This window comes from Triticum aestivum, chromosome 4B (genome assembly GCF_018294505.1).
Source record: "Triticum aestivum cultivar Chinese Spring chromosome 4B, IWGSC CS RefSeq v2.1, whole genome shotgun sequence".
Classification (NCBI taxonomy): domain Eukaryota; kingdom Viridiplantae; phylum Streptophyta; class Magnoliopsida; order Poales; family Poaceae; genus Triticum; species Triticum aestivum.
The window spans coordinates 388,993,419-389,018,865 of NC_057804.1; the positions used below are offsets into that span (position 1 = coordinate 388,993,419).

Below are 25,447 nucleotides of genomic sequence, written 5' to 3' on the forward strand. Positions count from 1 at the left end.
CTATATAGCATCTACTGCGACTTATAGCAAGACTGATGAATATATAAGGACGATTAATTTTTTTGATCAAAGAAGGGCTTGCCCCTTCTGATTTTCATTACTGAAAACCACCACAATTCACAAGAAGTTCAGCACAACTCCAGCCTAACACGAAGGACTAAAAGCTACCAGATTGAAACCGCAACATCCCGAGAGGCCAACAAAGGCCAAACATCCGCGCTAGAACCCAACATTTCACAACTGACGACACAATCCACATCCTAAACCAATTATTACATCAAAAGAAACCAGGAAACTGAAAGAAGCCCAGCAGCAACTAGAAGAACAACAATGCCAGGGTCGCCACAGCAAGAGTTTTCTTCATTCCAGCCTCACAACATTGATCTTCCACAGAAAGATAAGGACGATTAATTGTCTTACATAATTAGAAAGATAATTAAAAAAGCCACATGCGGCTACGCCCGAAATACACAAGGGCAAAAGAAGAAGGAAGACAAGGATCTGGCTCGCTGATCTCTACTTTCTTGATGCGTTGCTGCAGGCCGCGGGAACTAGTCTCCGTGGCGAGCGGCGATGAGCTCTTTCGTGTCCTCAAGACGCTGCTAGAGAACATCCACGGATTCCTCCACTAGCCTTTGGTGCTCGTTGCGGAGCATGTCATTCTCGTCCATAAGTTTCTTGACGATGACGCCGGTCCTCTTCAACAAGGCACTGGTCTCCTCCTGCTAGTCTGCACTTCGGACGATCTTCTCCCTCAGCAGGTCACGCTCGGCCTGGAGCCTCTCATTGCCCTCCCTTAGTTGCCGGATGACGTCGGTAGCCTATTCAAACAAGGCTTTCACGTCATCCTACAACCTCGCCCAGCCGGAGATCTGATCCATCTGGCTATGGACGATCGCATGCATGCGCCTGTAACAGTCGTCGCCTGCCCGCGAGAAATTTTCCCAGGCCGCCGCAGCGCGGCGGGACATCTCTGCTTCATTCGTGGCGCGGCGGGACATCTCTGTTGCTTCCGCGGTGCGGCCGGACCAGTCTGCTGCATTGACGGCGTGGCGGGACCTCTGTGCTGCTACTTCCGCGCGGCGGGACATGTCGGCTGCTCTCGCAGCGAGGCGGTACATCTCTCGTGCTTCCGCTTCCATGCTCGCCTCTCCCTGGTGGCAATCTCTCGACCCAGAACTCACGCTGGCCATGCAGATGCAAGGGAAGGATGCTGAATGACTTGTTCATTTTTGTGGATGAGGAGTTGAGGAGGAATGTGCAGTCATCTTGGCATACTAGTATTTATAACCGAGTACTAATACGCTCCTAAGTGGGAAACCGTTTAGGTTGTGATCGGTGTGAACAGGTTTGGAATTCAATATAGTGTGGTACTAATACGCTCCTAAGTGGGAAACCATTTAGGTTGTGATCGGTGTGAACAGGTTTGCAATTCAATATAGCATGGAGTAATTTGGAATGTGAAGAGACGCAAGCTCAAAATTTATTGACGGTTCTAGTTTCGAAGTGCGGCACTATTCCCGGATGGAGTACTTCTTTTTCTACATCCTCCTTTCCGGTTTTATAGGGCTTATCTCAAAATTTTAGTTTTCCCATTTTATAAGGCTCAATTTGGTTGTTCCCCAACACATGTTCAGATTCCAAGGTACATTAAATCATTGCATGCAAGTATTAAGAGAAAATTAACCAATGCATGCATGCATTGCAATTAATGCATTGATAAACATAATTTTTTGAGAAAAACAAGAGCATTAATTAGGTGATTTTGCAAACTACAAAAAATATTCCACCACTCACCATCTTGGTTGGTGAGATTTTGGAATGAAGCCCTATAAACCGGAAAGGAGGGAGTACTGCTGTGTACGTGCAATAACTGGCACCGTCGTATACATATCTTACGGTTAATGGGGCGTTCGACAGGAATAGCGGCGTGGCGAGCTCTAGGCTAGTCTTTTTTTCAGACGCATTAAACCTATCTCTCGAGACTTCTCGCATGCACCATCGTGCCACCCACAAAAACTTGTACTCTGAGTTTAGTACGTTATACAGGAAGAGAAGAGGTGCACGCACGCACTCGTCCTCACACACACGCGTCTGTTTTTTCTAAAAAGGGAAGATGATGACCCCCGGCCTCTGCATCTGAGAGTCACACACGCATCCGTAGCTACGAATTGTAGTGTTCTCAACCATCCGATTGGCTCTATCATGGATGTACCTATATACTAAAACATGTCTAGATACATCTATATTTTGACAAATGGAAGGCATGTATTGTGGAACGGAGGGAGTGCTTGTCATCAAAATGGATAAAAAGGGACGTATCTAGAACTAAAATACGTCTACATACATCTCCTTTTATCCATTTTGATGACAAGTAGTACTTCTTACCCAAAGGAACTTTATATCCAACAGACACAAAATATTCGTTCGACTGTTGGAAATTACTGATCTGATGTCGAAGTAATTGCTGCATCGCCACCAAAAGCCACCATTTCTTAAGCTAAAGTACACCAAGGTAATCCCTGTATTAGCATATTACTAAGATAAACAGAAGGCACTATAGAAACATTTAGGACGTGAGCTTGTCAATCTGAATGTGGAGGGACACAAGCTTAGCCCCGGCCAGCAGTTTGGGCGGAACTGTCAAGAAGGTCAGCTCCTGCACGTCAACGTCGCCGGGATCCTTGCTGCTTGTCACCTCCATTTCCACCTTGACGGCGTCGGTCGTGCATTTGGGCTCCCCCGGCAGGCTATTTGCCCACAGCTTGGCCATGTAGTGCGGCAGTGGGGACGCCCCGCTCTGATGCAGGTGACCAACACGGCGATAGGCGCGCCGATGTCGAGCACGCCGCCGACCAAGAAAAACGCGCGGCGGTCCTCCTCCGCGAACAGCAAGAGCCATGGCTCCGACAGTGGCACTTGCAGCTAGAGCACCTTGACGTACTGGATACTGTGCACGGGCATGGGATGCGCGGTTCTGATGTGGTGGTAGAGCGCCGGCGACGGGCCTTCGTAGCCACAGACAAGCACAGTGCATTTGCAGGGCGCGAGCGGACTCACGCTCTGGTGATCGCGAGCTTGTGGTAAGTGACGTAGAGCCCACAGCCTTCATGCGGGCACTCCACCCTCGCCGATGAAAGGACGAATTCCACCGCCGTGTTCCGCATGTCGAAGCCACCGCTGTGCTCGCACTTCTGGCACTGCCACTGGTTCCCGGGGCGCTCGACGCGGCAGTCCGCGCAGGCCAGGTGCCCTCCCTTGCACTGCAGAAATCAATCAAACAACACATCAATCAAGAAACATGCACCTTGCTCAATCAGCCGAACGGACGAGGTGTATTCGAACCTCATACACTGGAGGCGTCAAGGGGCGGAGGCACAAGGGGCAGTGGAGCACGGTGAGGTCCATCGAGACCTTAGAGAGCTCCATCATCGGGTCCTGTTCGGTCTGCATGATCTCGCCCTCCTCGTGCAAAACCATCTCTCGACTTGGGTCGGGGTATTACAAAGCTTTACCGTCACATATTTTATACTCCCTTCGTTCCTAAATGTAAGTCTTTATAGAGATTTCACTAGGTGGACTACATATGGAGCAAAATGAATGAATGTACACTTAAAATGCATCTATATACATCCGTATGTAATTCATAATGGAATCCCTACAAAGACTTAGGAACGGAGGGAGTACTACTTCAAGGTGCATTAAATCAACACATGCAAGTATCAAAAGAAGAGTCACGACATGCATGCATGCGTTGTAATTAATGCATCGGTAAATGCAAATTATTAAAATACTTCGAGTGTAGTGCTTTGATGTGTCGCATCAACTCGTACATCAACGAGAAGTTTGATTATCCTCTCCCTCGCGGACTTAACTGCACCTGCCTTGGGCTATATGATAGGTTGGCCACACACCTGTCGGGCCCACCTGTCATACACGCAAAGGCAGCAGCGTCCCTCCCTCGCCCATGAGCGTGGTGTCTGGCAAGACTAGGAGAAGCTTTCGCTACACGCTCTCCCTCCCGCACACGATGGACATGTAGCAGTTCAATCGGTGTCATATGGCCATAATCATACTGTAGTACTCCTCCAGTGCAGTAGTACTCCATTATTGTTCGACTTCCCGAAGAGGCGAAGAGCCAAGCGCAACCCAGACGCTCGTGTGGCAGTTTCATGTGTAGAGTAGTCTAGGATAGCGTGTACCGTGCATGTAAGCTCAAAATCGTTCGGGTCAGCTCCATGCTATGTGGCCGTCTCAAAGTTTTTTAAAAAAATTAAAATTATCTTCTGGCCCTACCTGTCACCCTGGTGATTGTAGTTTGCACGCTCATCTGGTCAAGACAGGAATATATATTTTAATTTGTTTTTATTTCGAAAAGGGGGGACTCCCCGGCCTCTGCATCAAAACGATGCATACGGCCACATATATTTTAATTTGTGGTGGGTAAATGTTAGATGTTGCAGCAAATATATTGTACACTGCGGGTCTTTCAGCCAAGTTTAGAGGCAAGCATGTGGGGCCAGTGCTATGATGTGTCACGTCAACTCGTACAACAAGGAGAAGCTTGAGTTTACTACACGCCTTCTCCCTCGCCCATGCGCGCGGTTGCTCACAAACGAGGACATGCTTTTGCTTAGTAGTACTTCTACAACAAGCTATCCGTCCCACTCGCGGTGGACGGACATGCAACAGTGGATTCGACATTGTAGAAGCAGTAGTAGTAACATCATTGTTCGTCTTCTCAAAGAGGCGAAGAGCCAAGCGCAAACCGAACGTTGCAGTTGCGAACATTGGAGCACGCATATTGCCAGGCTCTTGCATGAGACAAAATTGCTATGTGAGCCCACTATTGTACTAGTACGTACAACTACTTGCTAGTATAGCCTTGTAAACCAGAAAGGAGTATTTGCCCTTCTAGAGATTTCAACAAGTGACTAGACTACACCGAGATGGAGTACATATGGAGCAAAATGAGTGAATCTGCACCGAAAATAAATACATACTAGTTCTATCGTTTTCCTCTCCGAGGTGCACAATATTGAGTATACTGACTAGTCTCTTTTTGACATGCATTTACGTTTTTTTGACACAGTACAGACGCAAGCACTCATATACACGCGCATACACTCACCCCTATGAATGCACACACGCACGGCACTATCATCTTGAAATTAACGAAGTCACCATAGGCACCTCGTCGTCGACGGGTCCATAGGTGCTTGAATGCCAAGGAGGAAGAGGGTAGCGGTTCCCGAGATGTTGAACGGTCAATGATGCATCCTCAATTACATGCAGAGGGAATTAATTGGAGAAGCAGAATAGAGCCATCACGATGTGAATGCAACAGAGTTTGGACTCTCATATAATAAAGGCTCTCCACCACTCCAATCCATCTACTCCCAAGTCTCTGCGAAACACTGCTCACTCCAATCCAAGACCAAGTGACCAGAATACACAAGCACCTATGGAGGCGATGGACGCCAGAGGCAGTCGGCTGTGCCAAATCATCCAAGGCGCCGGCCTGCGGCCCCTCACCGCACAGCGTTTCCAGACGGTGCTGGCGACCACAGGCATCGTAGCCCTCGCCGACGCCAGCTTCTCTTCTCGCATGGACGACATAATGGTCAACTCCATCCGCAAGTTCACCGCCGTCAAGAAGCACACGAACGACCTTGCCGTACTGCTCCAGCCTGCGTGCCCAGGCTCCTCATTGCCTGCCACCCTCATCGGCCTACATGGTGACGAACTCTTTCAAACCCTGGTGGCCCTGCAGGTGCCGGAGGTCGCGACGAAGAATGTGCACCTCGTGGCCGCGCTCACTGCGCAGCGCCTCACCATGCAAGAAATCGTCGACCTGCACATCCACGTCTACGAGGAATCGTCTACATAGGCCACTGCAAGGCAAGCGAGGATAGAAACTCGTTGGCCTTCTTCCAACGGCTGGAATCTTTGGACGTCATTGTTCAGAAGCACGTCGACCTGGCCACGAAAGCCGCTGCTACTTAGGCACCGTTCGGTGGGCCGGTGCCCTGAGTCGAGGAGGTGGACGTCGTCGATGGATGCATCTCTTCTTCTTGCCTCCTATAACCAGCACTGCATCGCCTCGTGGCCTTAATGTTTTATTAGTATAGTACTCCCTCCGTTCCCAAATATAAGTCTTTCTAAAGATTCCAGCAAGTGACTACTACATACGGACCAAAATGAGTGAATCTACACTCTAAACTATGTCTACATACATCTGTATGTTGTATTCCATTTGAACTAGTATCTAAAAAGGCTTATATTTATGAACGGAGGGAGTATATGGCATTTTTATTCTAGTCGTAACGTTTTCACTGTGAGGTGGGGCCGCAGTTGAGCAAACCCATCCCGCCCACCGGGCGTCGGCCGAGTTTAGAATTAGAAGAGAGAAACGAGGGAGGAGAGCTAGCTGTAGCACGGACGCTGTTGTCAGATGGGACTCGTGTTTATAGAATAGGAGTACTGAGCACTCGTGCCTCTTTTTTAAGGGAAAAATTAGTCGTATGTCTAGTACCACTAGTTGGGTGCGTGCGACCTATAGCTGTCATCACTTTAGGTCTCCTTTTCGAACCGTGGCTACGCTTCACAGTACATATTTTTTCACGCATTTATCCTCCTATATGTACTCCTAGGCTATTTCCACGTGCTCCTATTCGCCGACATGTGGGACATAGAGCATCTGGGTCGTAGTGCATGCACAAGTCGGAGCATATGCCGGGGTACTTTACATTTCAGACCTCACGAATTACATGCAAACCCCCGCAGAAGAATAAATAAATGAATGAATTACTACATGAAACCGGATTATTTTCGTGGAAACCAGAGCACGTTCATTAAATTTTGGACATAACACGTTTATAAAAAATGACCGGACCTAAACCAGTCTAAGGGCCTCTTTCATTTTTCCCGCAAAAAAAGGGCCTCTTTGATTCGCAGGATACTGAAAACACAGGAATGGGGAAAGTATGATGGCGATGAACTGAGACGAGGAGAACTCTAACTCAGTTAGAGGTTAGAGTTAGATTCTAACCCTGAACTAACTCTAAACCAAAGAGGTGTATGGATGGCAGGGTTAGATTGACAATAAATGCTCTATCTCAATCATTTGACTACTGTGGACCCTATTTTTAGTCAGACTAAAATAAGTCCCTTGGATCCAAGCACCCTCTTGGTGTGGCCGGCTCTTCTGTGGCCTCCTCTCGCTCACAATTGACATAAACTAACCATCTATACAAATCAAGCATGCAAAACATGATAATTTTTACTTTGTCCATACAAATGAGATATCCCACTTAAACATACAAGTCGTCAATCAAGCTTCACAAAATAAAAAAACACTTCATGAAACAAAGAATGAGCTAACTCATCACGGAAGTCATTCACGATAGGGAGGGAGCCCGGAGCCCCTCACGCACCGAGGGAGGAACTCGCCATCGTCGCTCTGGAGGAAGGCTCTGTAGAGCCCAAGCCCCGGGAACCCCTCCGACGTTGGCCCTTGCGAGTTGAGGTCGACACCGGCATGGGTAGCAGGGCCGCTTGCCGCCGACTGGGAACTTAATCTTTGGGCCTCTAGAAATAATGCAAGCATGTAACTAAAATACCTAGAAAGGTGAACTGAATCTTTGGGACTCTAGAAATAATGCAAGCCTGAAACTGAAATACCTAGAAAGGTGAACTGAATCTTTGGGCCTCTAGAAATAATGCAAGCCTGAAACTGAAATACCTAGAAAGGTGAACTGAATCTTTGTGCCTCTAGAAATAATGCAAGCCTAAAACTGAAATACCTAGAAAGGTGAACTGAATCTTTGGGCCTCTAGAAATAATGCAAGCCTGAAATTGAAATACCTAGAAAGATGAACTGAATCTTTGGGCCTCTACAAATAATACAAGCCTGAAATTGAAATACCTAGAAAGGTGACCTGAATCTTTGGGCCTCTAGAAAGATTTATTACCTCCTCAAGCAGCATCAAACAATTCCATGCGTGCACCACAAATCTATAGAAGTTTGATCAGGGTATACTTTTCCAAATCAGAATTAGCGCTAGAGCAAGCAAGATCAATGATATGGCCGTGAGACAGAGAAGGAACGAACAAACTCACCCCTCTCGCGACCTCCCTGGTAGATGCACCGCCGCCACGCACGACAGAGGGAGAAAACGACTGGTGAAGGGGGAGCGGGGCGACCTTCGAAGGCCGGAGGGAGAGGGCGGGCGGAGTAGGGCGGCGGAGGCCGGAAGGAGAGGGCGGCCGGAGGAGAGAGAGGGCGAGCGGCGCTTGGGCAGGCGGCCCTATGGGGAACAGAGAGGAGTCGTGCGAGAGGGGGAAGCGATCTGGTGCGGGCAGGTGAGATTTTTTTTAGTTCTCTTTTAGTGGGCCCGAGGATAACTAACCCAATTAGAACCTCTCCACCGGGCTAGTTTTTTTAGCTGGGTTAGAGCAAACTAGCTCAAACTAACCCCTCTTGTTTCGATAATTTGAGGCTATTTCAACACAAACTAGCTCTAACTCAGGGATCCAAACAAAGAGGAGTGTTACTGTACATGCTACAGTGTGGACCGTAGCACATTGTTTTTTATGGCCATATCACCACATTATTTTCTACTGCTGGTTCACTGGGCTGCCGTGGTTCGCACTGCTGTTCACTGGGCTGCCGTGGTTCGCACTCCTCTGACCTGAGTAGTACTAGTATAGTACTAGTATATACCGCATCATTCTTTGCTCCTTCTTACTACTACGACATGTGGGAGAGCCAGCATCCGGGTCGACGTGTCATGCACCAGATTAGAGCGCGGAACGGAAGAGGGGCATCACCCCGGTCGGAGCGCCAGTAATTCATGACTATAGTGAGTGGTCATATCATAAGTCTTTCCAGCAGTAACGCACCGTTAAATCGCACAGCCCCACTCACCCTCCTCGCCTCTCTGTCAAACTGCCTACCCGAAAACTGCCACGCGTACTGCCCAGGAAAAGCCCCGCCCTCAACTTTTAACTACGCGAAAATAGTTCAAGCTTGTTCGTTCTATATAAATACAGTACTTACTGTATGTTTATTCACCCGTGGGGTTGTTCAATGAATGGAGGGGCGGGGAGCACAAGTGAACAATACTACCTCTGTCCGGGTTTATTGGTCCCCATTGTATTTCGTGCCAAATTTTGACCATAGATTAAACTAAGAAAATGTTCACGTATGTCACCAAACATTATATTTTTGATAACTATGTTCAAATACGAATCCAATGAGATAATTTTTCTTGACATGCATTAACATTTTGTTAGTTAAATCTTTAGTCAAAATTTGGCACAAACTATAAAAGGGACCTATAAACCAGGACCGAGGTAGTACTGTAGTAGTAAGTAGGAGTCGTACAGTAGTCACCTTAAATAGGGAGTTTCTTTTCTTTAATGCCACGTACACAAATTGAAACTCTTTTTGTGGAGAGAAAAAAGATAATCACTCCACTATATATGGACGCAGGGGCCTGAGCGCTTGCTTTACTAGGGTTGCTCTCTTCATTCTTGCATCATCTCCAGATATAAACAAGACAGCGGTAGTGACATTTTCTCTCTGCTCACCGCTGGTCACAGATCCGGCCGGATCCCTTCGGCCGGTGTGTGTAGAGGACTAAAAGGTGCATCGTTCACGCGGTCATCACCGCCGAGGGAGGAAACCCACAGCTGCCGGAGGGGCCCGATCCTCTGCCCGTGCCGTTCTCTCCAACACAGCGCCGGCTCGGGAGGTCCTCCCACCCTTCTTCCTCCCTGCCGTATCGTCCAGAGATCCGACCTGCCGCTGCCAACATCCCGGCGACCCTCAGGTATAAGTTCTTCGAAAGCGGCCTTGCTATACTGCCCCATCTCCCCACGTGTCTGCATGTGCATCTTTTTCTACTCCCATCAGCTCTTCCAAAGCCACCTAAATTTTTAGTATTATTAGAGGTAAAGCTACTTCATGCATTCGAATCTAGGGCTTTGTTCAAACAACGAAGAAAGGGCGGAAAGTTGTAGCATGAATCTAGGACTTGATTCAAAGAGGAAATAATATGGTGAAAGTAGTAGAGACCGGATACCCAACCGGTCTCTTGGTTGAAAAGGGAAATAATGGGAAAACGCAATACAAACTGGATAAGGAACAGATCTATTATTGGTTGAAAAAAGGATAGAAAGTGGCGGCTAGTGGACAAGTCAATAGAGTATGTCCAGGATTAGATTTGTTGCCATCACATAGTAAAAGGTCTCCAGGATTAGATTTGCTGCCCTCACATAGTAAAAGGTCTCAGGATTAGATTTGTTGCCTTCACATAGTAAAAGGTCTCAGGATTAGATTTGCTGCCCTCACATAGTAAAAGGTCTCCAGGATTAGATTTGCTGGCCTCACATAGTAAAAGGTCTCCAGGATTAGATTTGCTGCCCTCACATAGTAAAAGGTCTCCAGGATTAGATTTGCTGCCCTCACATAGTAAAAGGTCTCCAGGATTAGATTTGCTGCCCTCACATAGTACAAGTTCTCCAGGATTAGGTTTGCTGCCCTCACATAGCATGAACAAGCTTGGCATCACCACTTTAGGCCTCCTTGTAGGTACATTGTGCTGATGCATCCACTATTACATGTCCTTATACCAACCTTTTGCTGTTGTAAATGTAAGGGCGCATGTAAAATAAAGCGATCACACTGTTACCTTAGGGACATGTCTAACCAGTGTTATTGTTAATCTAATGCCTCCAGTGATAAGATGCAATTAAACTGTGTTACAAATGGCACTCCTGCTGTTTTCCCCAGTATGATAAGTAAGTTGCTCCTTTACGCTGCTGAGTGTCCTGGTGTCCCCACGGTCTCATGCCCTTAAACCAACTCTTTAGCTACTGTTGATTTACTGTGTATGGTAAACAAGCAATGCCACCATTAAAGTAATTCCATATTTGAGGAATCTCATTGTTGATCGTAATGCTTCTGATAACATGAAGCATTGCTGACGTTTTAAAATTTCTACTGTCCTTGCATGATTGCCATGAACATAATTAAGATGCTTCTTTTCATTTTGTATATGTTTCGTATATTCTTATTGACCAGCAACTATTTGCTTTCTATCATTTTGTGCAGATAGGGATATCCATTTCACCTTGTTGCTATTGTGACCTTTTGGTGAACTGCACAAAACACTTTTTTTGGGAATGAGTGTCTTATGCAGTTCAACTAAAATGTCACGTGGGCAACATCTCTCAATTTTGGTGGAACTGCACAAAATGGTGATTGGAGTTTCCAAAATCTCCTTCAAGTTCTGCTGGTAATCTCGTGCAACATTTTATTAGCCTTTGCAAGATGGAGCCATCACTGTCACCACAATGGAACTTTATTTTAGTGGAACTGCACAAAAGGATATGAAAACTATAGTTGCACCTTACATGAGCCGGACAGCCAACCTTAATGTTCCTCAATTTTAGTGCAACTACTAAAGAAGAACCTGCCAGCTCACAAGAGCAAGTACTTCTTGCTAGCTGAATGATGCAATCTTTGCTTCATTTCAGGTGAACTGCAGAAAAAGGCGCATGAATTGAATCATGGAACTCCAGACAGATCTCATCCAAGTAGAGTCGGAGGTTGAGTTCAAGGAGGCTGCTATTAAAGCGAAATCATGCTCTCCTGTCTCCTTGTTTATGTTGTGCAAACATGTTGTGCAAACAGGAATGCTCAACTACAGATGTTGTGACGGTCAAGAGCATTCACAAAGTTCTTCGATTATATGACATGGCTAGCCAAGATGGATTTAATCCCGATATTCACTTTATCAAAAGGCTCTAATGGGTTGGTTCTAAATCTTGCAAGCTGGGAATCAGTGAGATGTGTAGGCATCTTTGTTGTACTTATTATTTGAATCTTATTTGTTGGTTCTGAATCTTGCAAGCTGGGAATCAATGAGAGGTGTAGGCATCTTTGTTGTACTTATTATTTGGATCTTATTTGTTGGTTCTGAATCTTGCAAGCTGGGAATCAATGAGATGTGTAGGCATCTTTGTTGTACTTATTATTTGGATCTTATTTGTTGGTTCTCAATCTTGCAAGCTGGGAAACACGGCATGATGATGCAGAGAACAACAACCATAACAAACAGTTCAAACTTGGTAGTATTATCTTTGTGAAAGTGCGACAAATATGTTGATCATGTGCGTCCTGAGAATAATAATTCTAATTGTTGTGCATGTTGATCATGTGGCACTGATAGAACGAGCGAATGCATTGCTTGTTTTAAGTATAAATTTCTATTAAAGGTAATTAAATTTAAGTAAAGTGACCACTAACTCCTGTTATTACAGTACCAATACAGACCCGCTTGTGAACCAACGTGTGGCCGGAGTAAGTTTCTTAATGGAGGCGTTTGAATGCGCCGAGGGTGCATCTTCTGTTGGGCGTGCAGCGGACGAGGGAGGGGTAGTAACTGATGTCTCCTGTACACACTCAACTTACTGTTGAATCTAGTTCCCCAAGAGATGAAAAACGAACTGATGTCGCCGCCTACACACTCGTTCACTCGAAGAGACTCCAATGGCGATCCGAGGGGTGAGCCTGCTAGATATGGACTTCAGCAAGGAGTTCCCCTTTGAGTTCGCCATTCAGTCCTATGGCTGCACCAAGTTGAATGTGATGTACACCAACGATACGGACTCGGTGAAGCTCTGCCTCGCCTCAGTCCTATGGCTGCACCAAGTTCTAGAGCATTCGCCCGTTTCATCGGCAGCGCCGACTGCACCTTCGCTACGGTGGAGAGAAGGAAGAACGCGACGATTCGGCCATCTGGTGCAACAAGCTTGTCGACATCCAGAAGAAATACAAGATCATCAGCAATGTGCATGAGAAGAACTCCGTGGTTGACCTTGCTGAGACCATCATCGACCCCTGATACGCTAACATGAAAGAAGATGACCTGAACACGTGGGAGGTACCTCTGAATCTAGCCTACATAACCTATGCGGCCAAGGACACATACGCATGCTATGACATGTACAGGCAGATCTTGGACATGAGGGCGTGTCTGCTTCCCGTAACCGACGAGTACACGGACAGCCGCAACGTCATGATCAAGCGTGCCAGGAAGGTCTAGATGTTTTACTTTATCTATTTATAAGCACCTTTATCATCTGGGTGTTTCATGCATTAGCCTATGTGTCGTAATTATCGGTTTTGTCCGAAATATTTCTTTTAAGAACCCATTAACCTGATTGCTTTTTTTAGTGGCTATTTGCTTATGTATGTAAACTAGTTCACTTGTCCGTAAAAAAAACTAGTTCACTCGGCTGCCGTGCTTTGAATCTCCTTCCTCCCAACATATTCCTCTCCTCAGGTGGACCCAGCAGGTCTCTGAATTTTCTCCCACTTTCTTTTTCGATGTAAACTAAGTTTTCTTCCAGTATTTTCCCCTAGAACCAACTCAACTGTCCCATGTCTAGCCTAAAAAATAATAATACCCCACGTACTATTAACTCATCAAATTAAAATGATATTTTATTTCGTAAGTTGAAAGTTCTTACAAAATAATAATAATAATTGTTTATATATAACTTGCCAAGTTAACTCCTAGTGATTGCGTACATAAGCTTGCAAAGATTTTACTGACGTGCAATCATGTGTTTATGTTTTTATAACATTTATCCGTCTAGCCCAACTTGATATTTTCACCCAACCCAGCAAGTCTGTGGATTTCGAGAAAAATGCAAATGGGATTTAAATAGGCTGCATAGATGCTACATCATTGTTTCACCCAACCCACCAAATGGAATAAAAAACAAATGGACTGGCTGACATGTGGGCCAGTAGGTCGAAGCCTAAGAAGGCGTTGGATTTACATCCAACGGCCGACATTCTTCTTCAATCTCTCGTCTTCTTCCCCCAGCGCTGCCGGAACCGTCTGCTCCAGCCTTCGGCGTCCAGCGGCGTTGTTTTGTGCTCCTCAGCAAAATGCTACCCCGCCGACGGCCAGGCCATCCCTCCACTCCACACCTCCTGTTATTCTCTGCCTAGTGTAGGCCCACCCCGCACCCGAACCAGTCAAGTTTCCCTCTCCTCTCCATCTGCGACTCCACTACCGCGTCTTCCCCATCTCCGGGTCATTTCAGTCTGGGGCCTCGCCGTCGTCCACCGCCTCGGTGCGCTCAGTGCGGCGTGGTCAACATACAAGAGTCATCGGAAGAGGACTGTACGTGGATAGCCTGACGGCTGGGACCCACGAGGTCCATGGTCGCACGCAAGGAAAGTTCCTCCTTATTATGCAATGTACGTGCACTGTAAGTGGGAAGGGCTTATGTATTTCGCGAAAAGAACGTTCCCCCCGCTGACAGGTCGGACCCACCAGCTATATCTTCGCACGTAAGGAAGTGCCTCCTTATTATGCACCAAAAAATGAATACCCCCTGCTAGCTGGGACCCACCATAGTGGGTGGCTGACTTGTGGGCCTACTAAGTTGACAAGGACGGAGGGCTTTGTCAACTTAGTCAATATGAACGATTCTAGCTCCAGTGACCGTATGATGTCCATCCAACGGCCATAGTGCTTCTTCAACCTCTGGTCTTCTTGCTCCAGCCGCCCAAAGCAGCACCGGTCGTGCCGCGTGCTCCTGCCTCTCGTGGCCGGCTGTGATGCCGCGGAGGCCTCACCGCCCCCTACTACTCCCACCGCTGGCCCACGGTATCCCTCTACTCACCCACACCCCCTGTTATTCTGCAGCGACGGCAGCCTCACGCCGCAACCGAACCAGTGAACCCCGTACTCCTCTCTGCGTGGGCATCCACTGCCACGTCTTCCCCAGCTCCACGTCGTCCTCTTCCTAGGCCTCCCCGTCGTCCACCGCCTTGGTGCTCTCGGCACGGCGTGGTCAATGTGGTCAACGACCGACTTCCATCAGAAGAGTACTATACGTGGAGAGGCTGACAGCTGGGTCCACGGCCACAGCCCAGTTTTTTTGTGATTTGCCAAGTAAGTCACTTTGGCAGGCCTGTTGGGCTGCAAATCTTTCAAGACGAGGAGAGCTTCATTCAGCTGGCCGAGAAAATGGCCTATCAGTAATGAAAAATGGGTTATACATTTTTAAAACACATCAAACCGACAATTAGTTTCAAATATCTTTTTTTCATTTCGAGATTTTAAATTACATTAATTTTTATGCGTGGAGAATTTGTTGGATTTTTTATTGATGTACATTTATTTTTAAAATCAGTTTGAATGTGAGTCGAAATTTTGGAATTAAAAACATTTCGGACCACACCGAAATATGCAAAATTTCGTATATTTTTTTAACTGTGGGCACAATATGGGTTGTAATGCTAACAAAAAGAATATGGGCTCCAAAAAAATCTTAAGAATTAGCAAATGGGTTGTAAATTATTAGAAATAATGGCAGATGGACTGTATGCTGTTTTCCACAGATTTGAGGCTTTCCTAAAAAACGGTTGACGCACAAGCAGTGATTGTTGGATGTCCATCCAACGGCCGTCGTGCTTCTTCAATCTCTGCTCTTCCTGCTCCAGCCGCTCAAACAAGCGCCGGCGGGACTGCCTGCTCCCTCCTCCCCGGGGCCGGTTGTGCTGCCGTGCATGCCTCATCGCCCCATCGTACTCCCATCGCTGGCCTAGCCATCCCTCTACTCACCCACACCTGTTGTTATTCTCCGGTGACGGCAGACGAACCAGTAAACCCTCGTACAGTCGTACTCCCCTCTGCGTGGGAAACAACTGCCGAGTCTTCCCTGCCTCTGTGTTGTTCCCTTCCTAGGCGTCGCAATCGTCCACCGCCCTGGTGCTCTCGGCGTGGCCTAGTCAACGTGGTCAACGACCGACATGCATCTGAAGTGGACTGTACGTGGAGAGGCCGACAGCTGGGTCCACGGCCGCACGCAAGGAAATGCCTCATTATTACGCGCAAAATAATGATTCCTCCACCTGACATCAGGGACCCATCGAAAGGGCCTCTGTATTTCACGAAAAAACGTTACGGCCGCTGACAGCTCGAACCCACCAGCTATATCTTTGCATGCAAGGAAGTGCCTCCTTATTACGCACAAAAAAACTGAGTACTCCCCCTGTTAGCTGGGACCCAGTATAGTGGCTGGCTAACTTGTGGGCCTACTAAGTTGATGGGGATGGAGGGCTTTGTCAACTTAGTCAATATGCACGATTCTAGCTCCAGTGACCGTACGATGTCCATCCAATGGTTGTAGTGCTTCTTCAACCTCTGGTCTTCTTGCTCCAGCTTCCCAAACCAGCGCCGGTCGTGCCTCATGCTCCTGCCTCCCGTGGCCGGCTGCGATGCGGCGGAGGCCTCACCGCCCCCTACTACTCCCACCGCTGGCCAGGCCATCCCTCTACTCACCCACACCCCCTGTTATTCTGCGGCGGCGACAACCTCACACCGCAGTGAACCAGTGAACCCTTGTACTCCTCTACGCGTGGGCATCCACTGTCGCGTCTTCCCCGGCTCTGCGTCGCCCCCTTCCTAGGCCTCGCCGTCGTCCACCGCCCTGGTGCTCTCGGCGCGGCGTGGTCAACGTGGTCAAGGAATGGCTTCCTTCGGACGTGGACTGTACGTGGAGAGGCTGACAGCTGGGTCCACGGCCGCAGCAAGGAAGTTCCTCCTTATTACGCGCAAAATAATTATTCCTCCACCTGACAGCGGGGACCCACCGGACGAGCCATAGCATTTCGCGAAAAAAACGTTTCCCCCTGACTGCTGGGACCCACCAGCTACATCTTCGCACGCAAGGAAGTGCGTTCGGGGAAAAAAAATTGATTTGCCCCCCTGACTACTGGGACCCATCAGCTACATCTTCGCAGGCAAGGAAGTGCCTGACAGTCGGGACCCACCTGGTCGAAGCGTATGTAGTGTTTTCATTCTGGTTGCGAACGTGTACGTACATACTGGTCGTTGTAGAGGCGTGCACGTGTCGTAGTAGAGGCGCGCACGTAGCATGTACACGTACGTACAGCAGTGAGGGTGCAAGAAAGAAAATAGGGCCATGTACGTACATACGGGCAGGGTCTCGAACGCCTACTCACGCATACGTACGGCCAGGGCTTGTGTACATGGCTGGTTCGGAACGGAGAAATAGCGTCGTCGTCGTGTTCATGGGGAGGCAACGGAATGCGTCGTGTTCATCGGGAGGCAACAGAATGCGTCGTGTTCATGGGGAGGCAACGGAATGTGTCATGTTCATCGGGAGGCAATGGAATGCGTCGTGTTCATCGAGAGGCAACGGAACGCGTGGGAGCCAACCGGTTTGGACAGAACAGGCGATGGAAACGAGGCCTGGCGTACCACACAACGGAGGAAACAAACCTCCTACGTTCGGAACAGGGTCCTGTTGATCGGGAGGGGTGTGGCGTACCGCAAAACGGAGGAAACGGACCTCCTACGGTCGAAACGGGGGATCCTGTTGATCGGGAGGGGTGTGGCGTACCGCAAAACGAACGAAACGGGGGTCATGTTGACAGGAGGGGTGTGGCGTACTGCAAAACGGACAAAACGGACCTCCTACGGTCGAAACGGGGGTCCTGTTCATCGGGAGGGGTGTGGCATACCGCAAAATGGGACTCCACGGGATACTGTTCATCTCCACCGTCGACCTCCTCCAGCCTCCACGGGCTACCGTCGACCTCCTACAGCCTCCACGGGCTCCTGTTCATCCAGCCTCCACCGCGCGCTACTCTGCTGGCTACTGTTCAACCACCCCTCCACCGTCTACTGTTCATCCAGCCCTCCACACCACGGGGTCCTGTTCAACCATCCCTCCGTGGGCACCCCTCCACCGTCTACTGTTCATCCAGCCCGCCACACCATGTGGTCCTGTTCATCCAGAGGCAACGCCACCGCTCACTGTTCATCCACCCCCCCCCCCGCAATGCTCACTGTTCATCCAATCGATCGGCTTCAGTTAGCAGCAGTAGCGAAGAAATCGCTCAATCGGGTTCAGTTAACAGCCATCGATTGATCGCTCGGATTCAGTAACGCGCCTGCAGTGCAATCGCTCGGGTTCAGTTAGAGCCAACGCCTCACTCAGGTTCAGTTAAAGCCAACGCCTCGCACACATGCGCGTACGTGTATGTGAGAAACGCGCATCGCTCGGCCCCCGACCTCCCACCGTAACCGGGAACTCCCCGAAATTTTCCTCCCCCTCGCTTCTACCACAATTTTTTCCGTCATGGATGGTCCAAAGAATGTCATGCAGCTGCGTATCTAGCCCGCCCAGGACAAAAAGCCCATTTTCTGTCATGATTTTTTGTCATAGAAGTAGGAGCCCACCACATCTATAATGATACCGGGTTTTGTCACAATTATCGTCATAGAAGTGTCATATGTATGACAGAAAAAAAATTCGTTCGGCCCAAAAAGTCACGGATGTGTCTTTTTTTGTAGTGTAACCAAATAAAGATCAAAATTTTGAAGTAAATTCTATGCCTAGAAACCAAATAAGAACTACACTGAATATATTTATTAATTACTACAACTATTCAGACCATTTTAGACTACTTTAGTATGAGACTGTAATCAAGAATAATGAATGTAGGTGATCTGATATCTTGTTCGAACAATAAAATAAATAAGGATAGACAGGCAATGGATTTGACCAACAAAACCAAATACTTCTAGATCTGTACAAACTTCTAAACAATTGATCAAATCTTAAAAGTTGGAAAGGCTAAGAAGATTGAGTAATGATATGTTACAGGAATAAGCAAGCATGTCCGCTGACCATACATAGTAGCTGATTAGCGATGATGCACTCAATGTGAACTGGTGTTTCCATGCCTATCAGGATAAAGGTATTCTTTTCTGCAAGGATAAACATGGAAGTGGAGTGATCAAGCACACCGAAAAGAGTTTTCATGAATTAAAAATAATAAACATAATATGGAAATAAGTGTTTTGAAACATAGAATTTTGGAGTTGCACAAAAGATGCAGTTGAAGAGGAGGACACCCCTAAATGAAAACATCGAGCTAAAAAATTAAGCTAGCAAACCAGCCTAACCTATTATATATCCCACATGGACAGTAGAACCTACATATTGAAGCAACAAAATTGACCAAACAAATCCCCATATATAAACATCACAATCTGTGGGCATTAACTAAACACAAATTAAACCTAAAAGAAGAAGTCAAATGATAAGTCTTCTACAACATTAACACATGGGTGATAACATCAGGAAAACAATGATTGTGTTCACACGAGAGAAATATCACCTTGTTCTTCTTCACCAAATTCTTCTGCTGGATTATTCCTCCTATTATTTCTCAGATCGGCCGACATCGAATCAGAGGATGGAGCGCCTAACAGAGCAAGGAAAATCTTTAGGTCTAGTAACACATTAGCAAAGCGAGTACACAAATTCTTGTCCATTACCTTGAGGAATATGAGATCCAAAAATAATACACTGTGGTAAGGTGACCATTATGACAATGTCCATGGACCTGCAAGCACCATTGAGCACAATCACAGAAAAAATAAAAAATACATAGAAGGAGCAGGGGGGACAGGAAACAGAGCAGGGGGAGAGGTGAAGCGAGGAGCAGGAAGAAGGAGCTCACATGGGAAATTGCAACAAGGGAAGAGGTCGTTCAACGACGCATCCTCCATCCAATACATACAGAACAACAGGACATCATCATAATAACCCTTTAATCTAAGAGAATAAATGAATAATACTAAAGAAACGAATGGAAGGAGAACAGAACTATAAAGCTTTTATTAATCGATGAGTAGCCTGGTTCACTTCCCAAATATAAATATGCAGAAATTGAGGGAGATGGACACCGATTAATTTGACATGATGCACTTTCTGCCAAACTAAGAGACACAACCAGCCAATGTATTTTTATTTCCACTACACGAATATGATTGTAAGCTGATTAAGCAGAAAGAATAGACAATAACCAACATCATCATCAGCACACAAGCGCACAGCCCATGGTATATGCAGAAACCTAAACCACAGACAAAAGTAGGCCTAGCGCCAGAAAACACACACACCAAAATTAAACCAAGCAAAAGAAAGCACATACCATCACTTGCAGAAGCAGCAGCATACGCAAAACACATAAGAAATGCAAATAAAGAAGCTAAGGAGCAGTGCATTACCATAAGAAAGAAGCACAGCCAGGACGCCTCCTTGTACTGGCGCATGGCCGTGAACGCCACGAGCGCGCGTAGGGCAGCTCGTCCAACGTGTGGGCGCTCATGTAGACCTCGGGGAGCTCGAGCACCTTGCGGAGCGGCACCTGCACCTCGCGGCGGAGCCGGTTGCGGACGCGGATGTGCTTGAGCATAACTTTGTCACATCACAGATTAATCTATTCAGTAGTAGAATGTTGGAATGAAGTATTAGACAGATAATTTGTTCATCCAAGTCTCTCCTTGCTCCCATTTCCTCCAAGTTCACATGCAATCAGGAACAAGCACCGGGAATATTTGGTTTACTGTTTCTTTTACTCTGGATTCCTACCACTGCCTAGCACTAGTGTTATTTAGAAGGAATCACGGCTCGAGGCAGGCGACAATAAGGTGAATCAAACTGCGCAGGACCAAAACGAATTGAAGCACGCGGAATTAGAAAGGCGAATAAAGAACAAAGCGGAAGAAGACGAGAAGAAGAGCACGACAAACCTCAGCCAGCGGCACCCATGGAGCAATGGAGACCCATGGATACGACGAGCGCACTTGGCGGCGAACACGATCTTGGCCGTGTCGCCCGCGCGCAGGTGCTCCAGGCCCGACTTGAGCAGCCAGACGAAGAGGTCGGCGACGCCATCGTAGAGATTGCGTAAGGCCTCGTCAGAGTCGTAGCGTGCGAGCACGGCCTGCGCGTGCTCCGCCTCCTTCTCGCGCCTGGCCTTGGCGGCCTCAGCCGCCGCTTGCCGCTTCCCGCTCTTGCCCCCGGGGCCGCCGCGGCGATGTCGTCCTGGTCCTTGCGCTCATCGCGGGGGTCGTGGAGGAAACGATAGAGGATCTCGGGGAGGTCCTTGAGGCAGCCGAACCTGGCGAAGCCGGCGAGGTTGGTGGCGAGCGTGCGCGGGTGGATGGCGTGCATCCAGAGAGCGGTGACGTAGAAGCCTTCCTCTCCCCTTTCCTCTCTCTCCCTCTCATCTTCTTGCTTATCTCTCCCTCTCATCCTCTCTCTCTCTCCCGCAGATCTAATCGAGCGCCGCCGCCGCCGTCACCCTTTGTCTGTAGGTCGCCGCGGCTGTCAGGGATGCTCGCCTCCATGCCCGCACCTCGGTCCCACGGGATCCGGAGGTAAAAGCACCCCAGGTACCCTAACTTGCACAACATGTGACATTTTAGTCCCAAACTTACAAAAATCAACCCCACCATACCCCAACTTGCACTGCATGTGATGTTTTAGTCCCAGTCCAATGACAGAACGACATGTGGCAGCCAGGTGTCTGGCCCGGTCTCGCACGCAGTTTTGCAAAATCCCCCCTGTCATTTTCTCTAATCAACCCACAGTATAGCACACCTGAATTAAATCTGTAACCAGACAGCTCCAACACCCATGTGATGCTTTTCTCGATGGCACTACCACATCATTAACCCACCTACAAAACTAATCAGTGTACTCCTTGATCAATAATCAGTGTCAAAGCCACGACATGATTCACTGCACCACACACACGTCCTTAAGTAGAAAATGGAGTGATTAAGCCGAGGGTTTAGCTGTTGCTGACAAGTGTAACCTCGATAACTGTCAGAGCACAAGACAAGCACTGACACATGGAAGATTAACAGCACTAAGAAGCGTAATTAACAGTTGATTGTACAACGGTGCACTGGCAGCTAATACTACTGCATGCATTGTCCCGTAGGCTAGCTAGGAGTAGTAGTAATTATCAAGGGGTTAACGTTGCGCCCGGCGCCACGAGATGGCTGGAGGAGAGTTTGTATCCAGCCGCCGGTGTTGACTCAGGGAGGCTACACGTCGGCCGGCCGGTCAGAAGAGGTCGAAGCGCTTCGTGTCAGCCTTGCGCGACGCCGGCATCTTGCACGACTGCGACCGGTGCAGCGGAGCGCTGGGGACGACGGGCGGACGCAATGACCGGAGGAGCGCGAAGTTGAGGTTCTTGAAGAAGGGGCGGGCGTTCACGTCGGCGGCGCCGTGGCGGGACCCGAGGCGAGCGGCGGGGTCCTTGGTGAGCAGGCGCGTGATGAGGTCCCGCGCCGCGGTGGTGTCGGCGTGGCAGCCGGTGACGGAGGAGGAGGGGAAGGTGAGCGGCACGGACGATGTTGCAGAGCTAGCGTGTCCTAGTGGCGCCGGCGAACGGGGTGCGGCCGTGGAGGAGCTCGTAGAGGAACACGCCGTAGGCCTACCAGTCCACGGCGGCGCCGTGCGCGCCGCCGCCTGCCACCTCCGGAGCCACGTACTCGTGCGTGCCGACGAATGAGCACGACCGCGCAGACACCGGCTCCGCCACAAACCGCAGGGGAGACGCCGGCACGCCGCGCACCGGCGACGATGCCTCCGCCGCTTGAAACGTATCGGGAAGCAGGACGCGCTGCGCGGCTCCTCCTGTTCCTCCTCCTCGGCGACGGCTGGCTTGAGGTCGCGGTAGCCGGTAGACGATGCCCATCATGTGCAGGTACTAGAGCGCCAGGAGCACCTCGGCCGCGTAGAACCGGGCGGAGGAGAGCGGGAAGTGGCGGGAGGGCATGCGGTGGCGGAGGGAGTGGAGGTCGCCGCCGGGGCAGAACTCCACGACAACGCAGGAGAAGCGCGGGGCGGCGTCGAAGTCGGCGAAGAGCGTGGGGAGGAACGGGTGGTCGAGCAGCCGCAGGATGCGCTTCTCGGCGGCCGCCCGCTCCAGCTTGTGCTTCTTGGCCACGGCGCGCCGGTCCACCACCTTCAAGCAGGGGATGCAGTGGCCCGCCCTTCTCCAGGCCCTAGCCCTCCGTCCCGGCGGCACCCCCTCGTTCCGCCTCACCGGCGTCGGCCCCCCGCAGCCGGACGAGACCGACGCCTTGCAGCAGATGGGCTGGAAGCTCGCCCAGTTCGCGTACACCATCCGCGTCGACTTCCAGTACCGCGGCCTCGGCGCCGCCACGCTGGCGGACCTGGAGCCGTTCATGCTGCAGCCGGAGGACTCGAACGAGGAGCCCGAGGTAATCTCCGTCAACTCAGTCTTCGAGATGCACCGGCTGCTCGCCCAGCCCGGCGCCATGGAGAAGGTCCTGGGCACCGTGCGCGCCGTGCGGCCGAGGATCGTCACCGTGGTGGAGCAGGAGGGGAACCACAACTCCGGCACATTCCTGGACCGCTTCACCGAGCACTACTACTACTCCACCATGTTCGATTCCTGGACTCGCTGCACTACTACTCCACCATGTTCGATTCCCTCGAGGGCGGCAGCTCCGGCGGCCCATCCGAAGTCTCATCGGGGGGCAGCTGTTGCTCCTGCCGCCGCCGGCACGGACCAGGTCATGTCTGAGGTGTACCTCGGCCGGCAGATCTGTAACGTGGTGGCCTGCGAGGGGGCGGAGCGCACAGAGCGCCACGAGACCCTGGGCCCGAGCGGGGTCGCAGGGGAGGAGGCCGAGAGCGCGCGGATGGCCGCCCGCTCCACGTCGCCGGACCGGTGCGGCCGGAGCGCCGCGGACGGGCGCGGCGAGCACACGGTGGCCGCCGCCGCCATGGCGGCCGACGGGGTGCAGTCGAAGGAGAGCCGTGACAGACTGGACAGGTGTGCTATACTGCGGGTTGATTAGAGAAAATGGCAGGGGGCGTTTTGCAAAACTGCGTGCGAGACCGGGCCAGACACCTGGCTGCCACATGTCGTTCTGTCATTGGACTGGGACTAAAACATCACATGCAGTGCAAGTTGGGGTATGGTGGGGTTGATTTTTGTAAGTTTGGGACTAAAATGTCACATGTTGTGCAAGTTAGGGTACCTGGGGTGCTTTTACCTCGGGATCCGAGATGAGGAGGTTTGGGCGCCATTGACGCGGGAGGATGCATGAGCATGGAGGCGGCTAGGGAGATGGAGACGCGGGAGGTGGGCTCGCGAGATATTTTGCCAGTCCATCTCCCATCTCCAACCGCAGACGGAGGTGAGGCACGCATGACGCGCACACGATGTGCATCGATCAGCCAAGGGTCCACGCGAACATGCCCCAGTCAACCCAGCGCAGTCCGCACAACCAACCACCATGACGCAGTCTGCGCAGCTGGCGAGCGAGACCACCAGCAGGACCGGCACACCTGTCATCGCGATAGGAGAGACACTGGTGCATAAGGCTGGTCACAATGGGGAGGAATTTAGGAGTAACATCACACACTCCAATACAACTTTGCTTATGTGGCACATATTTAATGAAGAGAAAGGTGCTTGTGGTAACTAGCTACCGGAACATCACACACTCCAAGAAACAATGAGTCTATAACCTAATAAATACATCGTTGCATGACACTACATAGATGTTCCTACCCACTATGAAGGTAGTAACATAGTCTAGGGAAGTGTGTAAGTTACTAGCTTATGTTCTTGCCCATTGTGACCAGCCTAAGCCAGGTACACATGCACCGGCTGAGCCCTGCGCAGCTGCTCCCATAACGCACGACGCGGGCGCAGCGGACGAGGCAAGCAGCGTGCGTGCGAGCGGCGCCCCCAGGCACGTTTGACCCGAGAGAAACACCATGGGACGTGCAACCAGTTCAACCGATGAGCGGGGCCAGCAGTAGCACAGGTCCACCCGTCAACGGTCCTGCGTAGGTGTGGGCGCAAAAACCAGGTATATATGCATTGTCCGAGCAGCCGTAACCCGCGCAGCACCCATGACGTGGCCTTCGCGCGCAAGTGGCGCGGCAGGAGAGGCTGCCCCGCGCACCAAAGAAACTGGCACCCAGCCAATCAAACCGAGCACGAGCCCCACAAGTCATCCCCCACCCAGGATCTACCGCCAGTCAAAATCTAGAGGTCAATTCCCAGCGAAGATCAAACGGACAGGAACGAGAAAAAGACTGCGTTGACCAGGATCGAACGACTATCGAAGGAAGAAATTGAGGGAGCGCCCTGGGAGCGAGTTGCCTAGCCTCCGTATTGTTTTAAATGACACATCATCAAAATTGCCTAGCTGGCACGCATGATACTAGCTATGATACTACCATTATGACAAGCCACCCTCCTCGCCTCTGTGTCAAACCGCCTACGCGAAAACTGTCGTGCGTACTGCCCGGGTACAGCCCCGCCCTCAACTTTTAACTACTCATAGTATAATTTTGTATCGATGAATTGCGCCATGGAGCAGAAAACCAAAAGAAAAATGTGGTACATGTAAACAAATAAAGTTCAAGCTCTATCTAGCGATTCAAAAGGTAAACCGTACATGTGTTTATACGTATAGGTTACTTCAAAGTACTGAGTACATTGATGCAATGTGGTCAAACTGTACCATCA

The 25,447-nt window shown here is 49.7% G+C and overlaps 1 protein-coding gene and 1 pseudogene across 1 annotated transcript; one reads left to right on the forward strand and one right to left on the reverse strand.

The window, feature by feature from the left end:
- Positions 1-18,543: 18,543 nt before the first annotated feature.
- Positions 18,544-22,630, reverse strand: LOC123092292 (protein kinase PINOID-like; annotated as a pseudogene).
- A 62-nt stretch (positions 22,631-22,692) lies between these two features.
- On the forward strand, positions 22,693-23,912 carry LOC123092291 (DELLA protein RHT-1-like). The gene has a single exon (XM_044514015.1). It carries the CDS (start codon positions 22,707-22,709, stop codon positions 23,757-23,759), a length of 1,053 nt encoding a protein of 350 aa, XP_044369950.1. The 5' UTR covers positions 22,693-22,706; the 3' UTR covers positions 23,760-23,912.
- Positions 23,913-25,447: the final 1,535 nt, after the last annotated feature.